Source organism: Urocitellus parryii, chromosome 4 (assembly GCF_045843805.1).
Source record: "Urocitellus parryii isolate mUroPar1 chromosome 4, mUroPar1.hap1, whole genome shotgun sequence".
Taxonomy (NCBI): Eukaryota; Metazoa; Chordata; class Mammalia; order Rodentia; family Sciuridae; genus Urocitellus; species Urocitellus parryii.
The window spans coordinates 49,973,584-49,995,216 of NC_135534.1; the positions used below are offsets into that span (position 1 = coordinate 49,973,584).

General features: G+C 32.8%; 1 protein-coding gene across 2 annotated transcripts in view; it reads right to left on the bottom strand.

Annotated features, from left to right (window-relative positions):
- Nucleotides 1-1,556: 1,556 nt before the first annotated feature.
- Far1 (fatty acyl-CoA reductase 1) overlaps nt 1,557-21,633 on the bottom strand; it is a 59,580-nt gene continuing 39,503 nt past the window's right edge. The window contains exons 5-12 of one of the 2 annotated variants that reach the window (XM_026395891.2): nt 20,684-20,861; nt 19,712-19,756; nt 19,491-19,609; nt 18,666-18,733; nt 16,528-16,699; nt 8,926-9,055; nt 4,807-4,934; nt 1,557-3,314 (exon numbers count right to left, since the gene is read on the bottom strand). In XM_026395891.2, coding sequence (XP_026251676.2) covers nt 3,152-3,314; nt 4,807-4,934; nt 8,926-9,055; nt 16,528-16,699; nt 18,666-18,733; nt 19,491-19,609; nt 19,712-19,756; nt 20,684-20,861 — 1,003 coding nt within the window. In that variant the 3' untranslated portion in view covers nt 1,557-3,151. Of the gene's footprint in view, nt 3,315-4,806; nt 4,935-8,925; nt 9,056-16,527; nt 16,700-16,999; nt 17,172-18,665; nt 18,734-19,490; nt 19,610-19,711; nt 19,757-20,683; nt 20,862-21,633 lie in introns of both variants that reach the window. The other variant, XM_026395890.2, reaches the window with a different exon arrangement.

The window sequence follows — 21,633 nt, forward strand, 5'->3', positions numbered from 1 at the left end:
ATGGTTGGGAGTCAGCCTACAAGCGCATGCTTAGAAGGCCAATGTACATTCAGCTGTACCTCAGCCTGATATACTCTCCCTTCTCACCCCCAAAAGGTTCAATCTGTATCACTAATGAGTAATTCCTTATATGGAGTCAGATAAATTACTAATGTACCCAAACTAACAGGATATCATTCAATATGAAAGAAAGTAGCTGGAGTCTAATGACACCATGGTGGTCTCCTGGTTCTATTTTTAGAAAAACAACCTCATTCTAGCTAATACACAAAAATAATACTTTAACAAAAAAGCATTCACTTGGCATATATTATTTCCCTAAAATACTGTGTGAGCAACTCAGACTTAAATAATATTGGGATGTAAGAATTAATAAGGACACCTAAAGAAGACAAGGGGCGTAAGAACTGCTTCCTGTAATCTTAACCACATTATCTCATATAATTTTCAGAACATAAAAATACAATAAAAACTATAATGGAAATAGAGGGATTCATTTATTACTTTTTGGTTTACAAACAAAGGCACCCAATAATGCTTCTATTTACTGCTTATAAAAGATTATCTGTTCACAATTAAAACAAAAATACAAACCAAAAAATCCTGAATCAGTTCCTGCAGACAAAGAAAGGGGAGAAGTGAGGTTTTCCCCCGCTTCCAAGCTTTATTATACAAATACAAAGAATCTTCATTCTATGCCATCCTTAGGTCAAAGAACAACATATTGCCATGTTTCTCTGCACTGAGCTGTAGGACATATATTGTTGCCAGATCAAATTTAAATAAACTCTTAATGATATCACAATTTAACACACATGTCCCAATTAAGAGTGAAAAATGGGAAATATCTAAAATGTTTTAGAATACAGTTTTATCAAATGAACTAAATGAAATGAATCTATTTTATAAACTGTCTTGTTAAATGAGTTTGTGAGAAACATACACACAGAACTAAAAACGTTGTCTATGAAACTATACAGAGAACAGTCTTCCAAAATCTTTGAATCTGACTTAAATCCAAAATCTAGTTGGTGAGGATTAACAATCTACACTCTTTATACTAACTTTAGAATTTTAAGTCCTAGGATGATATACTTAATTTACCCATTACCCTTCTTTTGACACAATTCTAAACACAAAATTAATACAGTGGCCTCAGCACCCTCCCAATTCGTATTTAACTTAAATTATAAGAACAGTAAAACAGGTCAGAAGACAAAATACTCCCAAAGCACTTCACAGGCCTGCCCAAGTTGCACCTGATCCTCTTGTTAGACATAAAGAAAATTCATCTGATTCTAGGTATCTCTGGCAGAATTACAAAACTCATACAAATGTTAGCATGTTTTCAACATGTTATGGAAATATATTTGGAGAGATGAAGTACTTAATGTAAATATATGGGCCACCTTAAATCCAAGGCATCATTATTTATTCCATTTTCACACTGTCATGGTCTCTCACACCTTATACAAGGTATGGTCCTTGACCAAAGACTTTAGTATCATTCCAAAGAATATATAGCTATTTACATACATATTTCTTTTAAAATAATGTTTAAAAGTTTTACTACAGAAAATCTGGCTTCAACATGGAAGCATTTTTCTTTTTCAAGATTATACACCTGCATGGAAGAAGGTGATTTCTTTTACATTTAGTTTTTCCACAATATCAAAATAAACTTTTTATACATTGCATTTAAATTGACAAAGGAAATTGAGAAGTTACATGTAACTTTGTACTGTGAACTGAACCCTTTAAACATATTCACGATACATTGCTGATGATTTAAATATAATACAACTTGATCAGCTTAATTAGAACAGTGTAATGCTGAACAATCTGTTAAACCAAATATATGTTAAAATAGTAAACTACTATTGCAATTTAAAGGGAATTATAATGTATCATTAAAATATACATCAATTTTCTTGCTATTACTTGTTTCTATAATGCATTTCTTTCTAAAGCTAAAACCACATGCAGAAAAAATAAATGATATCTTCAAACTCATTCAACAGTTTGCTACTTTATATGGTATGTAAATAAAGTCCTTTATTTAATTTTATACACATTTTGTATTATTTTCTTTAAGGAATTCAGCTTTCAAGGTCAAAATTAATATGTGTTTACTTACACACAAGGACATTTTCTTGATGTTATTACTAGCTGCAAATACATTCTTCCATAATAATGCACTTTCAGATCTCATTTGAAAAGCAGTACAAGCCTTTTAAAAGTCCTATGATATAATGTATAAAGGAAGGAGAGCCCAAGTATGGTGAATCCTTCCCTACACCCACCTCCAATAAAGTCCTAAAAAATCCTCTTGCTTCAATATATAAACACAATCTCACAAGATTGATTTTTATTTGACTGAAATGTGGACAAGAAAAAAGTACTCCTATTCTTTTTGATACAGTTTCAATGAATTTGTTTTTGTTGTCCTTTAAAAACACACAGCATATATTGATATGGATTTTCAAACCCATTTAGATCCAGTGGGTTTTTAGAATAATATATAGCCTTCTCATTATAAAGCAACTGATTACTTATAGAAAAATGATATGCACTAGACATTTAATCAGAAAAAGAAAAATGGAACACGTTTTCATGTTTGATATCACTCAATAACTTATAGGATGAAGTGAAAATAGTTTGGTTATAGACTTAACAAAACTCAAACCCACTTCAATTGATGAAAAAAAAAAATTGAACATTAAAGAATCAGACATCTACCAACTTAGCTAGTATTCCTATCCAAATAAATGCTACCCATTGCACTAAATAGTAGAAATTATGTTAAGGCATATTTTAATTAATATGTCCCAAAAATTGCACAGTTATACTGGTCAGGGTTCCTATTTCCTACTCTTGCCCTCACCCTATCCCTGTCTTTCCAGGGATCAAAACGTTTAGTCATGGTTTTGGTGGCTATTATAGATTTGAGCTGGCATACCACAGTGTGTTCACTAGGTTTTATGACCATAAACATTAAATGTTACATAAAATGTACCATATTTTACTCCACACGCCAATCTAAGATGGTTTAATGTTTGACAAAAAGTGAGATGACTTTAAGTACATTTTACATTTTGTGCATTTTTAGACCACCATATGCATAGATGTTCTAAAGCTAAATTCTTGGTCTTCAGTATCTCATAGTGCTGGATGCTCGAAAGTATGACAGAAACTTGTAACACAGGCTAACTACAAAGTACCAGATGTTTCTTGCCATTTGTGATCTTGCAATAAAAATGCGCCAGATCAGGATCACAAGGATAGTATTGAAACCATAACGTATGTTCCGTAACCTGAAAAGCAAAAGCAAATGGAGAGATATGCTAGACAATATTTTCTACAATAAAACAGAGTACCCCTGGGCTCAATCTGCAGTACCCATCCCATTACACACACACACACACACACACACACACACAGTAGACATCTTCAAGTTAGAAAGTGGAATTCAAACTAATCTGACTATTAATAACCTGCACAGTAATACATCAAAGTACTACCTCAATCAAATAGGAATACAGCAAAGAGTTTTCATAATAGTGTATTTAGAATATAAACTTATTCAATGAATATTACCGAGCATCCCTGTGTGCCCAGTATTGTCCTAGGCATGAATAATATATCTGTAGGTAAAACAGATACATGCCTTGAACTTCTGGAGCTTCCTAACTGATCTAAAAAGGTTTGTTCATTATATACATTATAGTACAGACAAAATACAATAAGCATTTTTGACATTTTTAGTTGCTTTCAAGTTTTAAGGCAAGTAAACTTACTCCTTCATTCAAAACTGACAATCACAGTCAATGGTCAACTGACAAGTTCTTATCCAAGAGTAAAATACGGCATTAACTCTAAAAAGGATGATCTTCCTATTCTCAAATACCAGTCATATTACCTTGCTCATGTTTCAAAACATTTCTGATGGTTTCTAATGGTGTTTGAAAGGAATACAAACCTTTAGGTATGTGTTCATGTTACATAAAATTTCATTACTTTCAGCATGTATTACAAGATAGAACTGCAATATGGGAACAACAGCGCAGAGAAAAGAGCTTTGAATAAGAAGTTAAAGATCAATATTGCAGTTTGCTTTGCTATAAAAACTTTCCTAAGTCTCAAGTTTTCTCATCCACACAACTAGCTGCACTGCAAAAAGCCGCATAAGAGTTATGAGGCATAAAAATATGTACAGTAATGTCAAAGTCTTGAAAATGTTACCAAGATAACAAAAAAGACACTACAAACAAAAGAAATGATCATTAAAATTATCTGCATCTCTGAATGGTGAATTACCAGTGATTTTGATTCTTCTGTTTTTTGAGTTTATTTTTAATCAGCATGTATACTTTTATAAAGAGACTAAGAAAATTATAACTATTTTACAAAGATAAAATTCTGTGCTGAATGATGTATTGCTATATCTCTTATAGAGATTATTTGAGTAGGGTTAAAAAAATCTTTAAATATTTAATTTCCAAATATTAATCTTTAAATATTTAATAAAAATATATTTTTATTTTCTGCTAATATCTTTACTTCTTCAATAGCAACATAAGAGAAGACACCCCAACTTCATACTAAGGAATATATACATTGAGGAAGACAATAGTTTTCAATGGTTTTATGCCAAATCAACTACCATTAGTTCCAACCCAAAGGTAAGTACTTTTCCTAAATATAATAGATTTGTAATGTATTTTAGATATACCAATTTACCAAAACAGTTGTGTAATAATATTTCATAAGGAAGACAAGATGCAATCAAACCAATGTAAAACTTACTTGTTCAAATGTTTTCTAGCTGCAGGAAGACCAGACATTTCTTCATTCAATACATATTTCTTAGTTCCCATGCAATAGTTTTCTATATATTCTGCCCAATGTAATTGCCGTACATCAATATTGAAGGTCTACATTAACAACAACAAAAAGTTAAATATTTTCCTGAGGAATTTTTCTACAACTTGTCAAATTCACTTTTTCTAAAAGGCAATCCCGAATAACAAGGTAACAAAATATTATAACATAGAATTAATTTTTTCTATTGTCTAAGTATATTTCTTTATATTCCTATTTTATTTCTAGTTCTTTTATATCTGCATCCTCTCTTTTCTTCCTATAGTTCCTTGTGTACCACACAGATTAATTTTCCTAGAGAATACTTTTGACTTTAGGAGGGAAAAAAACAAAACATGTTACAAAAGCTGGCTTAGAACTATAGATACCAATTACTAGACCATTTGATGAAAAGGATAGATAAATCCAGAAAAATAATCTTTACAGAAATACTATTTCTTAGCAAAATAAGAGAGTTGTCTATTGCTTAGTTCTCCTAGCATTCAGTGGAATAATTTCTTTGGAGTGACAAGGAGATTATTTACTTTACACCATCACTTACCTAAAAATGGGTAAGTTGAGGAGGGGCATTTGAAATGCTACTATAAATTAATTAGTAAAATATGAAAATACAGAAACACTGCACTAAGATGGGAGACTTAACAAAGGAGATGGGTATAAAGATGGTTATGGGCGTGGGTGTGAGATTGTCCCACAGGAAGAAAGAAAAAAAAATGGAACAGAAGTAAGACAAATGATGAAACATTTAAAACACATCTACCATCTATATCTATATATCTAGGCACCAGAACATAAATCAAAAAAGGCCAGATAGATGACTACTGGATAACTTCTCACCAAAACCAATGGAAGTCAAAGACTGTGAGATGTTTTCCAAGTATAAAAGAAAGGTATTGCTAACATAAAATCCTACACCCGTGGAAATATCCTTGAAAAAACAAAGGTGAAATAAAGATGTTTCCTGAAGAATAAAAACTGTAACAATATGACATGAGTAGAATACCCACAGTGAAGTAACTACACTAAAGAGGATTATTCAGGGCAGAAGAATTCCAGACTGAGTCTACAAAGTCTGGAGATGGAAGAAATGAAGATCAATAAAAGGATCTTCATTTCAATTAATTTCATTTAATTAATTTCAATTATGCTGGTAAATCATATAAATAGTTACTGCATAGACTGTGCTACAGTTTGAATATGTCCCTCTAAAAGCACATGAAAGAAATTTAATCCCCAATGCAATAGTGTTGGCAGGTAGGGCTTAGTACAAGGTGATTAAATTATGAAGGTCCTACCCTCACAAACAGATTAATACTGATGATAAAAGGACTTGAGGCAGAAAATTTGAATGATTACCCTCTCTCCTTCATCATTGGTGAAGTAGGTCTTCACCAGATACTAAGCCCCTTGATCTCAAGAATTCCCAGCCTTTAGAACTATAAACAAACTTCTGTTTATGATAAATTACCCTCCTCTGGTATTCTTCTAGAGTAGCACAGACAGACTGTAACAAAAATAACCTGTGAGGCTTAACATAAAATTAAGTTATGTAATAACAATAGCAGAAAGGCATTGGTTATTATCAGAGAAAATGTAAATTTTATACTAGCTCTTGCTAAACTAAGAAAAGATATTATAATCTCTAGAGTAACCTACTAAAACAATTGAAAAAGAATGTATTCTATGAAACTTAGATGGGAAAACAAGAAATAGTAGAAAAAAATATCACCTAAAAAAAGCAAAAAGGAAAAAAAGAACTTAGAACGAGTAGGACACATAAAATGCACTGAAATATTTAAATAGAAAATTATCAGGAATTATGTTTTGGACTAAGTTCTCCAAAAAAGTGTCAAAAATTGAGACTGGAGGGCTGGGGTTGTGGCTCAGTGGTAGAATGCTTGTCCAGCATGTGAGAGGCCCTGGGTTCAATGCTTAGCATAAATAAATAAATAAAAAGGTCCACTGATAACTAAAAAATATAGATATATAAAAATATGAGGCTGGGAAAAAAACTCTAACTATAAGCTACTTATTAAAAAAAAAACTTTTAAAAGAGAAGGATAAAAACTGGTTAAACATGAAAGAATAAAGAAAGACATGCCATACATTTCTACCAGTAATGTATGAGGATGTCCATTTGCCTAGAGCCTCTTCAGACTATGCTGTCAAAGTCTGTATTTTTTGTAAATCTGCTAATAAATAAAAACTTAGTTTAGTTTTAATTTAATTTCCTCTATTGAGTGTAACACTATCTTTTCAAATGGTTAACACTCATCTTCTGTAATTGTTTTTCTCTAGCCCATTTTCAACATGATTATTGGCTCCCCCCGCCCACTATTTCTACATATGCATTTTTTATGTAGTAGAAAATGCATACTAAAATCATAGAGATACCACTATACACTAAAGTAGTATGGGATTGACAGGAGTTATATACATTAGCACTTAAAATGGCTTTATCTACTAAATTGAATATACAAATGCCTTATGACCCACCACATATGACCCAGCGTGTACACACACTTTAAACAAATGTGTGCTTATGTTTATAACCCAAACTGAAAATAAATGTCTATCAAAAGAAGCATGAAAAAAATACTGGATGACAGATACCATTTGTGTAAAGTCAAAAAATGGGTAAAACTAACATTTAGTATTAGGATTCAAGACAATTATTACCTTTTAGAAAAGAGAGGAGGTAATAATTGAGTTCGCTAGAACCTAATCAGGTACTTCTCAGTGGCCCTGGCTTGTTAATGCTGCCAAGCTAGTTAGTGCCGACAGATACTAGGCTAGTATTTGCAAAGGCAAATAATTCTTATTAGACACTGCAGGTGCAATCTATACCTCAAAAAAATTCCAAAATAAATTCAAGAAATATGAATTTATAGGAAAACATATAACAATAAAAAACAAAGAAACATGGTGCCATGAGTGAGACTCAGCTCAAACAACAGTAGCAGAATAGACACTATCCATCCTTTAGGTTTGAATTATCAGGTAGAAAATTTTAAAAAAATTATTTTTAACATGTTCCAAGAAAAAAAATACTATAAGCTATTTAAGAAATATCTGTGAGATTAAAAAGTACGACGAACTTGTTAAAAATGGAAATATAAGAACTGAAACCCAAAATTCAAGTAGATGGTTTAAACTCAGCTGTGATTGCCATAGAATTTAAATAAATCATTTAGATTTCAGCCCAGAAAAAAATGTGAAATACACTTAAAGATCTGAAGGCAGAATGACCTAACATATAATAGGAACTATGGAAAAAGATAAGAGAATGGTGGTATTTGAATTCATATTTCAAGAAATTGCTGCTATGTGTTTTACCAACATTGCTAAAAGATACCATCTTCAGATTCAGGAAGCCCAACCAAAGTAACCAGACACATTCATAGAGAAACTGCAGAACATCAAATATAAAAGGAAAAGCTGAACATGAGCCAGAAATGACAGCTCTCTTATAAAGGAAGAGCAAATTCCTGACTTTTCAATAGCAACAATATATTTTTTTAATATTTATTTATTTTTTTAGTTTTTCGGCGGAAACAACATCTTTGGTTGTATGTGGTGCTGAGGATCGAACCCAGGCCGCACGCATTCCAGGTGAGCGCGCTACCACTTGAGCCACATCCCCAGCCCAATAGCAACAATATTGACAGAATATAAAGAGTAAGTTACCTTTAATGTGCACCAAGGTCATGTTATAAAACCTAATAGTGAGCTACGAGTTCAATACTAACAATCCCCTAACTAAACTATATTCTGGTATTCTAGATATATTTCAGGCAGAAAGAAAATATTTGAGAAAAAACATTGATAAACATAGTTAAAGCTAAAACTAAATGAACTAAACATTTTCTAATTGTGGAGCTTACCTAGAGAACTAAAGTAATGTATAAACGTATACATGGTTTGCAGGTGCTAACCACAATAAAAGCATTTTAAGTTTGTATAATGTTGTGGAAAATATCTATTTCTCAGGTTGCTTAATAGTTTTCTGTTATGCTACATACTTATAAAACAGAAAACACTTGCCTTTTTATCTTCTGGGTTTAGTTGATTCATTAACATATTGACATTGTCAGTATTCCACACCCAAGAATTACTTGTGAAATATTCGAGGAACACCATAGCTTTGTGAAGACGAGTTATTGTTTTCATCATCCTGTATTACAAGAAAAATCGACAGATTCATATACTGCCTAGATTAGGAAAAATCCCATTACCACCCAGGGTACCAGTTTCCCCAATATATTAACATTAAAGTATAATTTTAATATGTAATTCAACAAGTGTATCAAACCAGCAGGGAATAAGAACATTTCTGCATCTTGGGAATATATTTTGCAAATTCAAAATGAAAAAAATTTTCTTTGGAAGTAGCAACAAATAAATTTAGCATTGCTTAAATAGAATTCTGCTGATATACATAATTATTTCTTAATGGCTATGCAGTACACCTTTAAGGTCAAATTTTCTATATAAAATATTAAAGCAAATAAATGGATCCAATCAATTTCCTCTTGCTTTTTTTTCTTAAACTACACTTTTCAGATGCATTTCCTAAGATTCCCTATGAATTTATAATATACTGTTATGATTCCAACTCTTTAGCATCACTGAGGCAAAGTATGCAGAAATATTCACACAAAAACTTCCGTTTTAATACTGACTGGGCTCCAATCTTGATCAGCTGAATGTGCTGTGAAATCAATGACTCATGCTGAAACTTTCTGAAATAGATGAATATATCATCTCCCCATGACCCCAACAACGTTCCTTTGCATAAAAATAAGGGAGTATAAACCTTTTTGTTTCTTTAAAAAGGACAAAGGTCTTAAATCATTGTATCTGTTATTTATTATTGCTTACTGTTAGTCATTGATATCATAACACTAATCTGAGCAGTAACAACTATATAACAATAATTACCCATGTTAAGTAACAAAAAGGAAGAAAGAACTTTTTGAAATAAAATAACACCAAAAAATCCCAACTTCTGAAGACAGAAAATAAATTTATTGAGAAATAATTTATTGAAAAATACTTTGAAAGAAGTCCATTTATGTTCCCAGAATAAGGATTAGCATTATATGTAGTTTAGAAAGTCCCCAAATTAGAGCTTTAGAAACTAGGGATATGGAAGAAAACTGGAATATCAGAAATGGGGAAGAAAATCAAAACAGTATCACTATCTAAGTAATTTTGGTAACATATTCAATACATTTAGAAAGAAACCTTGAATCCAGAATACTGGAAAATGAGGCAATATGGACCATGTAAAGAAAAACTATTTCATCCAATAACGTAATTATAAAATAACACATCTGTTAAAAACCAAAAAAATAAAACATCAAAAGCTGTATTTGGACAGAAATAGTTCACATAGATAGAAAGTATTTGGGGTGGAGACAAAAGACATATTGCTTTTAGAAGAGGTTAGGCAATTAAAAAAAAAAATATATATATATATATAAAACTAAATCAATACTATCACAGCCAGTATAGTAAACTTGAATCTATACACATACACACACACACACACACACAGAGTTAACATATTTTTCCAACATATATTTTATTAAAAAGTTTTTCTTCCTTACTTCTTTTTCAGTGATAATTCTCACCTATTCTTATCTTCAAATGAATGAAGTGCCCTAAAAAAATCAATCCAGGATTCAACTACTCCAACAATAATTGCAGGGAAAAAAAGGTGGGGGAGATATATAAGTGAAAATTTATAAAATATTTATCAGGCAATAAAATTGGATTGAATACTGGATTGAATACTATGGGGGATTAAAGAAAAATAAACCCCTTAAAACTACACTATTACTCTTTGATTAAACAAATAACAGAGCAAATAAAATGTTTGTGGTGAGAGTGATGAACATTCTGAATATTTATTCTTTATTATAGCAATCTTCAAAATATAGTCAATCACAGTCCTGTAAAGTAGTGTAAAATCTTAATGATATCTAATCTAGCACTTGTCAACCTTGGCTATAATAATGAGTCAGATAATTCTCTGCTTGTGGCAGGTCACTGTTCTGTGTTCTGTAAAATGCTTGGCAGCATCCATGGCTCTACCACTAGACGCCAGCAGCACCCCCCAACCCTCATTGTGATAACTAAAAATAGCTCTAAATATTGTCAAATGTCCCCAGTTGAGAATCACACAGATGAAAAAAATCAGATTCAGAGAAGTTATGCTACATAGAGTTAAGCTAAATAACCAAAAGCCATGAAGCCATTTGTTCTAGATGCTGTTTTTAACACTAAGGAAATGTTAAAATTTCAAGAGTTAAAATAAATAATTTATACTGCTTCTATATACAATAATGTCATGCATCTTGGTCCCCACATTATAAGACTCCATGATGCATATCTGAGTTAGACTATAATTACATCAAGATAAATAGCAAGTCAGATTTTCATCTGGCTGACACTTAAGTTAACAAGCAAATGAGTAAAATGGATACCATGAGTTTAATGTAGAATCAGGCAAGGTGTAAAGCTCAGTACCTTGGCTAAGTAAATATATGAAGAAATTAAATAATATAAATTTTAAGACTTTAGAACTTAACTTTTATAAAACTGCCTACATAAAAAAACTTTTATGTCCTTTGTTACTTTTAGACTACACATTCCCAGAAGTCAATGATCATTCCTGCTTTGATACTTAGCCTCACATTATTATCTCCCATCCTACCTGCACGTCTATAATATCACCCAGACTATATTCCCCTCAAGAGGGAAGGTAATTTATAACCAACAGAATGAAGTAGAAGTGACACTGTGTGACTCTGGGGCTAGGTCAGAAAAGGTGGTAAGTTTTCTGCCTTGCTCACTGGAATACTCACCCTTGAAGCCTTCAGTCACCATGTATGCTGTCCAACTCCCCCCGAGGCTGCCATGCTGCGAGGAAGCTCAAACTAGTCCATGTGTAGAAACCACATGGAAAGACTCTCAAACTACATGAAGAGAGAAAGATGCCTGGCCACCCCAGGTGCCCTGCACCCTTCCTCCCCTTTACCACTTTCTCCACAGTATTCCTGTGTTAGTCCTTATCTGAATGCAATCATTTGAAAGATCCTGAGCTAGAACCTGGCCAAGTCTTTAATTCCTGATCCACAAAAATTATGACAAATAACTTGTTTTAAGACACTAAGTTTGGCTGGGGATGTGGCTCAAGCGGTAGCGCGCTCGCCTGGCATGCGTGCGGCCCGGGTTCGATCCTCAGCACCACAAACAAACGAAGGTGTTGTGTCCGCCGAGAACTCAAAATAAATAAATATTAAAAAAAAAAAAAAAAAAAAAAAGACACTAAGTTTGCTGTAATGCATAATACAGCACAGAAGACAGTAACTTAGTACTATTGGGAGTGTGGGGGAAGGGTGCTATTCTAAAAATCTAAATTATGCAATATTGGCTTTATAATCAGGTAGTAGACAAAACTGGTAAGGCCCTTGAGAAGAGTTACTGAAATCTGAAAGGATCAGGAAAGAATATTAGCAGAAGATTTTAAAGAGCTCTGGGGAGACTCTTAGTAAGGGCGTAAAATGAGGAAAATGGGTTCAGGACTGTAGTTTGGTGATAGAGTGCTTGCTTCACATGTACAAGGCCCTGGTTTCAATCCCTAGCACCAAAAACAAACTGAAAGCTAAAAGAACAACAACAAAAAAAAAAAAAAAAGAAAAAAAACCCCACAAAATTGTCACCTGTAATAATATGGAAGATAACAGAAACTATACCTAATAAAAATCAATCCGGTCAAGACTTCCTGAAAGAGGACAAAGATGATCTTTACAAATGAACTGTCTGAGGGCTGGGGTTGTGGCTTAGTGGTAGAGTGCTCGCCTAGCATGTGCAAGGCACTGGGTTCGATCCTTAGCACCACAAATAAATAAATAAATATATAAAGATAAGAAAATATACTTTAAAAAAAAACAAAACTATGAACTGTTTGAGGACTGAGGATACAGCTCAGTTGATAGAGAGCTTGCCTCGCATCACAAGGCCCTGGGTTCAATCCCCAGCACCACAAACAAACAAACAAACAAAAACTATTTGAATGATATTTGGAGATAATGTAAAATACCAGTCAGGAATTCTTTAAGAAATGGTTTTTGAGCATAGATCACATCCAAGCTAAGAATGTAAGATTCTTTAATACTTTCAAACAATCTAAGATAGCTCAAAGAATCTTTCAGACAAAAGAACTCTAGATCTTAAAGACATATAGTACAGAAACTCTGCTGTTTGAAATGTAGGATGTAAGATCTAAAGGTGTTGTCCCATAGCAACTTCCTAAGAGACCCAGATTGAAAAGGATTTGTCTCAAAGTGATCTCAAAATATAGTTTTGGTCTAATGGAACGAACTGCTTTAAAACAGATACACTGAAAACCCACACAATCTTTAAAACAATCACATCAGTTTATATGTAAAAGGGACAGACAGAATACAAAATGAAGACATCTCTGTATCAAGGATCAGTAAACAAGGGCCTACACACAAAATCCTGACTACTACCTGTGTAAATAACATTCATTTATATAGGTTCATTCATTTATATACTGTCTATAGCTGCTTTTATTCCTTCTATTTATTTATTTTTTATTTTTGGTACCAGGGATTGAATTCAGAGGAACTTAAGCACTTGAGAAACATCCCCAGCCCCCCCCCCCTTTTTTTATAGGGTCTCACTAAATTACTTAAAGCCTTGCTTAGTTGCTGAGACTGGCTTTGAATTTGCACTCCTCCTGCCCCAGCTTCCCAAGCCACTGGGATTACAGGCATGTGCCACGGAGCCTGGCTGCTTTCACTCTTTAACAGCAGAGTTGAGTAGTATCAACATAAACCACATGGCCTACAAAGCCTAAAATAATTATTGCGTGGCCGTTTTTAGAAAAGTTTGATCACTTTGAGACAAGGTGTCCCCCAAAAGCTCATGTGAGAGACGATGCAAAAGGTTCAGAGGAGAAATAATTGGGTTGTAAGAGTCTTAACCCCATCAGTGATTTAATACCCTGAGAAGGATTAAGTGAGTGTAACTAAAGTGGTAAGGTGTGCCTGGAGGAAGTGGTTCATTGGGGGTACATATTTGAATCTGGTGATTGGAGTCTCTCTCTGCTTTTTGATCACGATGTGAGCTGCTTCCCTCCACCACATTCTCCCGCCATGATGTCCTGCCTCACCTCACCCCTGAGGAATGAAGCTGGCCTTCTATGGACTAAGACCTCTCAAACTGTGAGCCCTTAAATAAACTTTTCCTCCTCTGTAATTGTGCTGGTCAGGTCTTTTAGCCAGAGCAGAGAAAAAAGCTGACGAAAACAGGAAGTTGCTAGGAAGTTGCTATGTGTCTATCTAACACTTTAGATCTTAATTACTTTCCTCCTAAATCCTGCCTTTCAAACAGCAGTTTCTGTGACACACCTGTGTCACCCCTGCCCAGGATGCTTAACTTTTTAATAGGCAAGAAGAAGGGTAAGTAGACTATTCATTTTCACACATAGATCATTTTTGTAGCAAAAGGATGACTCAAGAGGGCAGAGTCAAGAGCCTCCAGGAAGTCCCAGAGTAGAAGTGAACCCTAATTAAGAAACTATCAACAAATTCCTGACTGGAATTCAGAACTGGCTGTGTACTTCCTATTTTCTCTTTGTGAAGAATACTGTCTGAAATCACTATCCAATGCTGCTTCTTCATATGTTGGATGTGGGTATATGAGTAGCTAGTAACTTACTTGAGTACACAGGTTTTCAGATTAACATTTGAAATACACTTGAGGAGCTATATTTACAATATCACTCCTGAAGAGCCTGATCTGCAACTGTATCAGATTTAAATGACAAAATCTTGGCTTCAAGCTGATGCCACAGGGATCCTGGGGGAAAGTAGCAACTTCATTTTCCATGTGGAAGGAATAAAAATTGTTTTGGCCAAAAGGCTGACTATAGCAACCTGCCCTTTCCAAAAATGACTTCAATTTTTATCTCATTTGTTCATTTACAGCATGATCTTAACCATTCTCTATATCCCTTTACCTTAAATCTAGGAAGATCTAACTCTCTTGTGTCCTGAAAGAATGAGGCAAAAGTGATAATGCATGACTTCCTTAGGTAGAACAGAAAAGGCAATGTAGCTTCCACCTTTCTAACTGAAATACCACCTCCTCAAAGCCTTTAGCTGTCATATATGAATTTAATTCCCCAAAGGCTACCATCAGGCCTTGCAAAGAGCCTACGTGGAGAGATTCTGATACCATAGGAAGGGACCCCTGGTCCCTAGGTGCTCCACTGTTCGCCATTACACTTAGCTTTTTCAGCTCCATCTGATCACAACCACATGAAAGTCCCTAAGCCAACACCAACCAGCTCGTTTCCTGCCCAAATTCCCAATTCTGAGAGAAATAATAAGTTGAAAAAAAAGTAAATGTCTAAAAAGTCTCTCAATTTCAGATGATTTCTTATATAGCAACATCATTTGGTAAACTTGAGCTATTCATTCTTCAAGTTTACTAAGCCCTATTTCTCTGTGTGAGGCACTGTGAAATTTTAACCTGTTGTACTTTTTTAAAAACTATTTGTGATTTTCCTGCCATAATCTGTAATGACTTAATTAATATAAAGAAAACATGTACTGCCATCTTAACTTTTGCCTGCTTATTTAGCCATGAAAATATGCTGTCAATGGTAAATACTCCACTTTGCAGATCATTGTAGAAAAACTTGAAAATATTTTCTTAAAGTTGTTCAACACTTCTCACATATGTCCATATGTATGAACATCATGGACAAGTGAATCCACAGAAAGTCCCTACAATTAACTCAGATCCTGATACAGTTTATACTATAACTAGCAGATACCTCACTTTTATTTCTTGAGCAGCTGATGGAAGTTCTGGAATCAGCATCTTCTTTATACATAATTATTCTCTAAACAAAGGTTCCACTGTAATGCCAATGTAGTTAAAATAAGTAAATATTTTTGTGGTACATTTCACTGTAATTGTGTGGTAATGACAGCAGAACTGAATGTAGGGTTTCAGTAAAAATTTTAAAAAAGAAACAGGAGAGAAGAAAGAAAGGCTATTACAACTATGAGGAAAAAAAAATTTCCATTTGCTATTAACTTTTAAAAAAACTACATATCATTCCCAACCTGGAAAATTAGTCAAAAACTGTAATTACCATATTATAAGCTGAATGGACAGCTGAGATATTTCAAGTAATTAGATTTTTAGAATCATCTTACATTTTTTTGCATAAAACTGTACCATCCATTTAAAGTAGAACATTTTACCCTTAATCTCCTGTGAAAATTCCACCCCTAGGTTTTTAAGGGGGAGAGGAAAGGGCTCAATTTCAGCTTATAATAACAATGACAACCCTGATGTAGGACATTTCCTATTGTTATGGGATTCTGGAGGATCAATGGCCCAATAAAATGAGATGGATAGTTAGTGTCCCCAAATGTCTCCCATTTCTAAAAAATGTCCTAGCATCTTGATTGTGATTGTGATTAATCAGGTTAGTAATTCTAAAGGTAAAGCTCATGCTAGCGACTTTTTGTCTTTCCAGCAAGCTTCCACCACCTTACCAATACATAGTGTATTTACTGCTATTCTTCTTACCACGGTTTCTGACCTGTCAACCTGAGTGCAAGATCGTGCAATAATGCAGGTACTGTATGTCTGACACCCTTCCAATAATGAAGCAATAGGTTGTTGGAATAGAACTTAACATTGGGGTGCCTGTATACTTGGTTTAAAGGATTCATCTTGAAGAAATGGTTTAGATAATATCCTGTAGGAAAAATAAGCGTCAAAGCATTTTGAATGTTATTTGTTATTCAGAAAAGTACCTAAAGTTAGACCTAGAATTCAACACATAACAATAATTTATCATCCAAATAAGTTAGAGTGACTTACAACACTACCTTTGTTTTTCTGACAAAGCCTTAAATTCAAGAGTCTTCTCATTCACAAAAGGCCATTAAGCCTTATCATAAGCTTAAACAGATACAGAGTTAATATGCATTTTAGTGTAAAGCATGGGTTGTTTAACAGTCAGAGGAACAGATAAGACAGAGCTAGTCACCATTACCTTGGGCTTCTTCCAGTCATCCTGAGGTAGATATCATACAGGAATGCTGGGGCCTTATGGCTTACAGCAATCCAGTAATGATATAAAAGGTGATTGGAGGTTAGATTTACATTGGGCCGTCTGAAGGCCTGTTCGAGAGGATTCCTCTTGAAAGTGGAAATTACATGGTATTCTGAGGAAGAAAAGTTGTGTAACAGCTTTGATAATAACCATGTAATGAAGTTTTGAAAAAAAATGTTTTTACAATGCAATATTTTACCAAAGATGTCAGAGTTCGTTCATTTAAAAAACAAATTTTTCTACTCTCTATAGTAGCTAAGAGAATATGGGTATTAGACTTCCAAACTTGAGCGGTTTAAAAACTGCCACTATTTATAAATTTTAATTAGATGAATGAATTTTTGCTAAAATTCACTCTTAAGATCTTTTTAATGTTTTACCTATGTCAGTTTATAATGTCACTTTCTACAGTTCACCTCTCACGATAGCTTCTTTCTTTCTGTTCCTCTTTCCAGATTCTTATTACTGTACTTACTTAAAAAAAAAAAGGAAAATCATCATCCTTTGCTTATGAATAATTAAGTTGTTCAAATTAACATACATCAAACAAGTTTAAAACGACCTAAAAATAATCTTTGCTGCAATTTTTTTAGGTTACTCAATGTCAACATAATCAACTTGGTATCATCTATGTTAAAGACTTTAATGAAAATGTATATTGAGATATTCACTAAAAAAAAAGAAAAAAGCCAATGTGATTTTTCACTAAATTTTATAACACAATGGAAGACTATTAAAAAAATCCTTATGTAAAGTGTTTCAATATTCTCCAAAGAAGAGTACTTAAAAATCATCCTTGATTTTTTTTCTTATATTTCTTTTTTTCTTATATACACTAACAGTCAATGTTTAAACTTAAATAAAAATGGCAGAGAAAAGCCTAGGACGAATGCCATGAAAGATATACTTTAAAAATCAAAATTGCTTTGCAGGGGTAAAAAAATTAATCAATGGTAAAATAAGACCCATTACTAAATCAATGTTATAAGTATGTTTTACTTTAAATTTGAAACCATCAACCAACAATTTTAAAATGATTCCATTTCAATAGGCTTTATATATCATTCCTATTTTAGAACTAGTAACATATCATACACACTATTTGCTGTGGATCTGGGAATTTAAATACATTAATAAATGTTAGCAGAAAATATTCTGGCAAAATGTATCCTAATTCCTACTACATCTTTCATTTATTACTCTGGGGGCCATTTAATACACTAGCTCTTATAAGCAGGAGTGATACTGCCTATGGATCAGCAACATCAAGACTATGGGTACTCAGGAGAGTGAAAAAAAGCACTATTCCCGTACCACAGGTTATCTATAAAGGTTGCTGCAGATGGCAACAGAAAAACAGCAAGGGTCAGACAAGGGTAGGGTGGATGGGAATATACAGCAGGATATTTTTACATTTTGAAACACTATTGAGGATGGACTACAAGGCAGTACTGGTAGATATTACTTCTAAAATGGCAATTAAAATAAGAACAAATTGGTAACTCAATGTCCTTAATGCCTCATGGGTATTCTAACAATTAAAAACTCAGTGAACATTTTAAGTTAAGATATATTCTAACATTCAAAAACATAGATAAAATCATACCAACTTCACCCCAGTGGAAAGGATTAGTGCTGCCTGTCGTGCAATTATACACCATGATGTTTCTTGGCCTGCAAAGACAAAGATGAAAGTAATTAAACATAAAAAGAAGCTGAACAACCTATTTAAATCTTACATGATATTAAAATAGAAATCTATAAGGACAATAAATGAAAAATTATTCTTAAGGATTTTCTTAATGTCTGATGACCAACACTACTTTTATCTTTCCTCTCCCCCCAGAATTATCATTTTCTTTTCTTTTTACATTTTTCTTCCTTTTATTAATGGGAGTATGTTTTCAAAAGAAAAAAAAAACACTAACAATCTCGGCTCTTCTATCTCCTAATTTTCAGAGACTCAAGTTAGGGAAAAAAAAGTTAAACTTAAGCGTTTCCTATAAATTTTGTTATCTTTTAAAAGAATGCTCACAGATTGAATAAAGCTGCTCTACTGTACCGTGTTTAAGATATGTAAACCACTCTCAAATTCCAACTCTTTATACGTTGCAAATTTATATCAAGTTTTCATTTGGATTAAAAAAAAAAAAAAAAATCAACCTTGGGAAGGACTCTTTACTTTTTAAAATCCCTAACAAATTTATATATTCTGTAGGTACACTGAAGTATTAACATTGATTTTTCACTACTACTGATGAGTCCACTTGTTATTGCTAGGGATATATCAACCCTTACAGTTGACTGTAACATTGCCTATATATTGCTATGGCAATATCAGGACTAAGGGATTAATTTACTTTAGTCAGTAGCTCTGTTTTCCCTTTTAAGTTACTATATATTTAATAAGCAACATTGTCACCTCATATACCTATTAACTCCGGAATACCAGGCTGCTGCAAGACTTGTGTTGACAACTACATCTACAGGAACAAGATCTGCAAGGGCATTGTTGGAGGCACGCATTGTTCGGAGAATTCCTTTCCCTGCCTTTGTTGAAATTAAAAACAAAACCTTAAGATATATAAGCTGAAGTGTATATATATTTTAAAAAATACACAGAATATTAAATAAATCAAAAAGTTTACTTACCGCAATAAAAAGTCCACTTGGTCCATTAAAGTTATCAATCCATCCCTATTGCCAAAAATTAAAGGAAAAAAAAGGAAAGGAGTACTTAGAAATATTATGAAACTAGAGATGTGTTATTTGAAATCTACAACTCCAAATGTATACAGGTCATTTTCTTTCAAAAATTAAAAAATCTATATTACAATCCAGAATATTGATCCCAGTCCCAAATAGAAGTAGTCTTCTTCTGGATAGAAAATGATTAAATAATAATATTTTTAAGGGGTCACATACTGTTCCATTAATTCTATGCAAAGGAAATTTTATAAAGTAGAGTGTATATTGTCAATTATTTTTATTAAAGTAAGCCTAGTTAAGCCTGATTATATGCTATTTACTAATGCAGCATCCTGATTGAGGGAAATGGCAAGTACTCCCCAAATTTACTGAACAAAACAGAGAAAGAGATTAACAAAGTAATAAAAGACATGCTATTACTTGCTACCAGCACAAATCTAGGTTCTTCCAAAATCAATTTACCTACTGGTTAATATTTCTGCTTTTTCTTTTTCCAGGGATTTACAAATATCAAAATACCTTGTTTTTTTTAACAGCAAGTTCTCATAGAAATTTCTTGTATCTTTCTTAACTTTGTGATCTATATAGGAAGTGAATTCTACTACATCTTGGAAGGCCTATCTTTTTTTAGTAATAAAAAACAAATGAAATTATGATCTCCTTCAATTAAGATAATACCATAGCTTTTGATTTAATTTTCAACTAGGATTCTTAAAATGTTGATCTACATTTCTATATATATCGATATTCATGTTAGAAATCAAAGTACATCTCTTCCTAGGAAAAGGAAACAGTTTTGCCAAAGTAAGCCATGTTCAATAAATAATACCTATTCTTAAAATCAAACTTCTTTTACACAAATATGACTTAAAATTCTCAATTCTAATTATTTATAAAAGATTTCAAACAACTTACTGGAAAAGGTTCTTTCCAACTGGCACCAACAATTGATGGCCTTACAATCGCCACATTTAGCTTTGCTCCTTCTTGTTGTACAACATACTCCGCCAATGCTTTTGTGTATATGTAAGTATTAGGTCTGTCTCCTATCAGTTTTGGTGTGATATCATTTACTAGTCCATCATCCATCCACCTGGTGAAAAAAAAAATGCATACAAAAATATTTCCAGGTATTTTAATTTTGAATTAAAAAAAAAATCACTTAACTCAACTTTGTACATTCAAAAGACAAAGGAAAAAGTTTTGGTTTCATTAAAATTCATGTATAGTCCACAATCCTTATATGCAATTTCTATATCCAAAAGGGTCTGAAAACCAAGAGTTCTTTCAAAAATCACATAATAGATATCAAAAGCTAACAAATATTATTTAATTTAAATAGCTACATAATTCATATGTATTCAACCAGAGGTGTCTGCTACCTGACACCAAACTGAGGTAATTCCATATCACACAGCACATAAATTATACTTCTTTTCTAAAGTCCAAATAAACTCCAACTTTTCAGATTTTACAAATTTTCAATCTGTATAAGACCACCTAACAGATTTGTGATTCACTTACAATAAAAAGGTCTAGTAATCTAAATATTCAAAGTGAAGCACTGAAAATGTATATCCTCATAAAACTAACACATGCTAGGATAATCAATAAATGAAAATATGTTGAAGTATGTTATAAAAATTCAGTTAGCAACATACTATGAAGTTATAAAATTCACCAATTCTCTCAGTTCTCTTAAAGAAATGGTCTACTCTAATCATCTGTAAAAGAAGAGCGATAGACTAGGTAATGTCTATAATCATTCCTGGTCAAAATTTCTGATTTTTATAAGTTATATACCAATTTTTGGATACCTCTTCCCCATTTGTCTATGCTATCTATATAAGTAGACTCAGTATAAT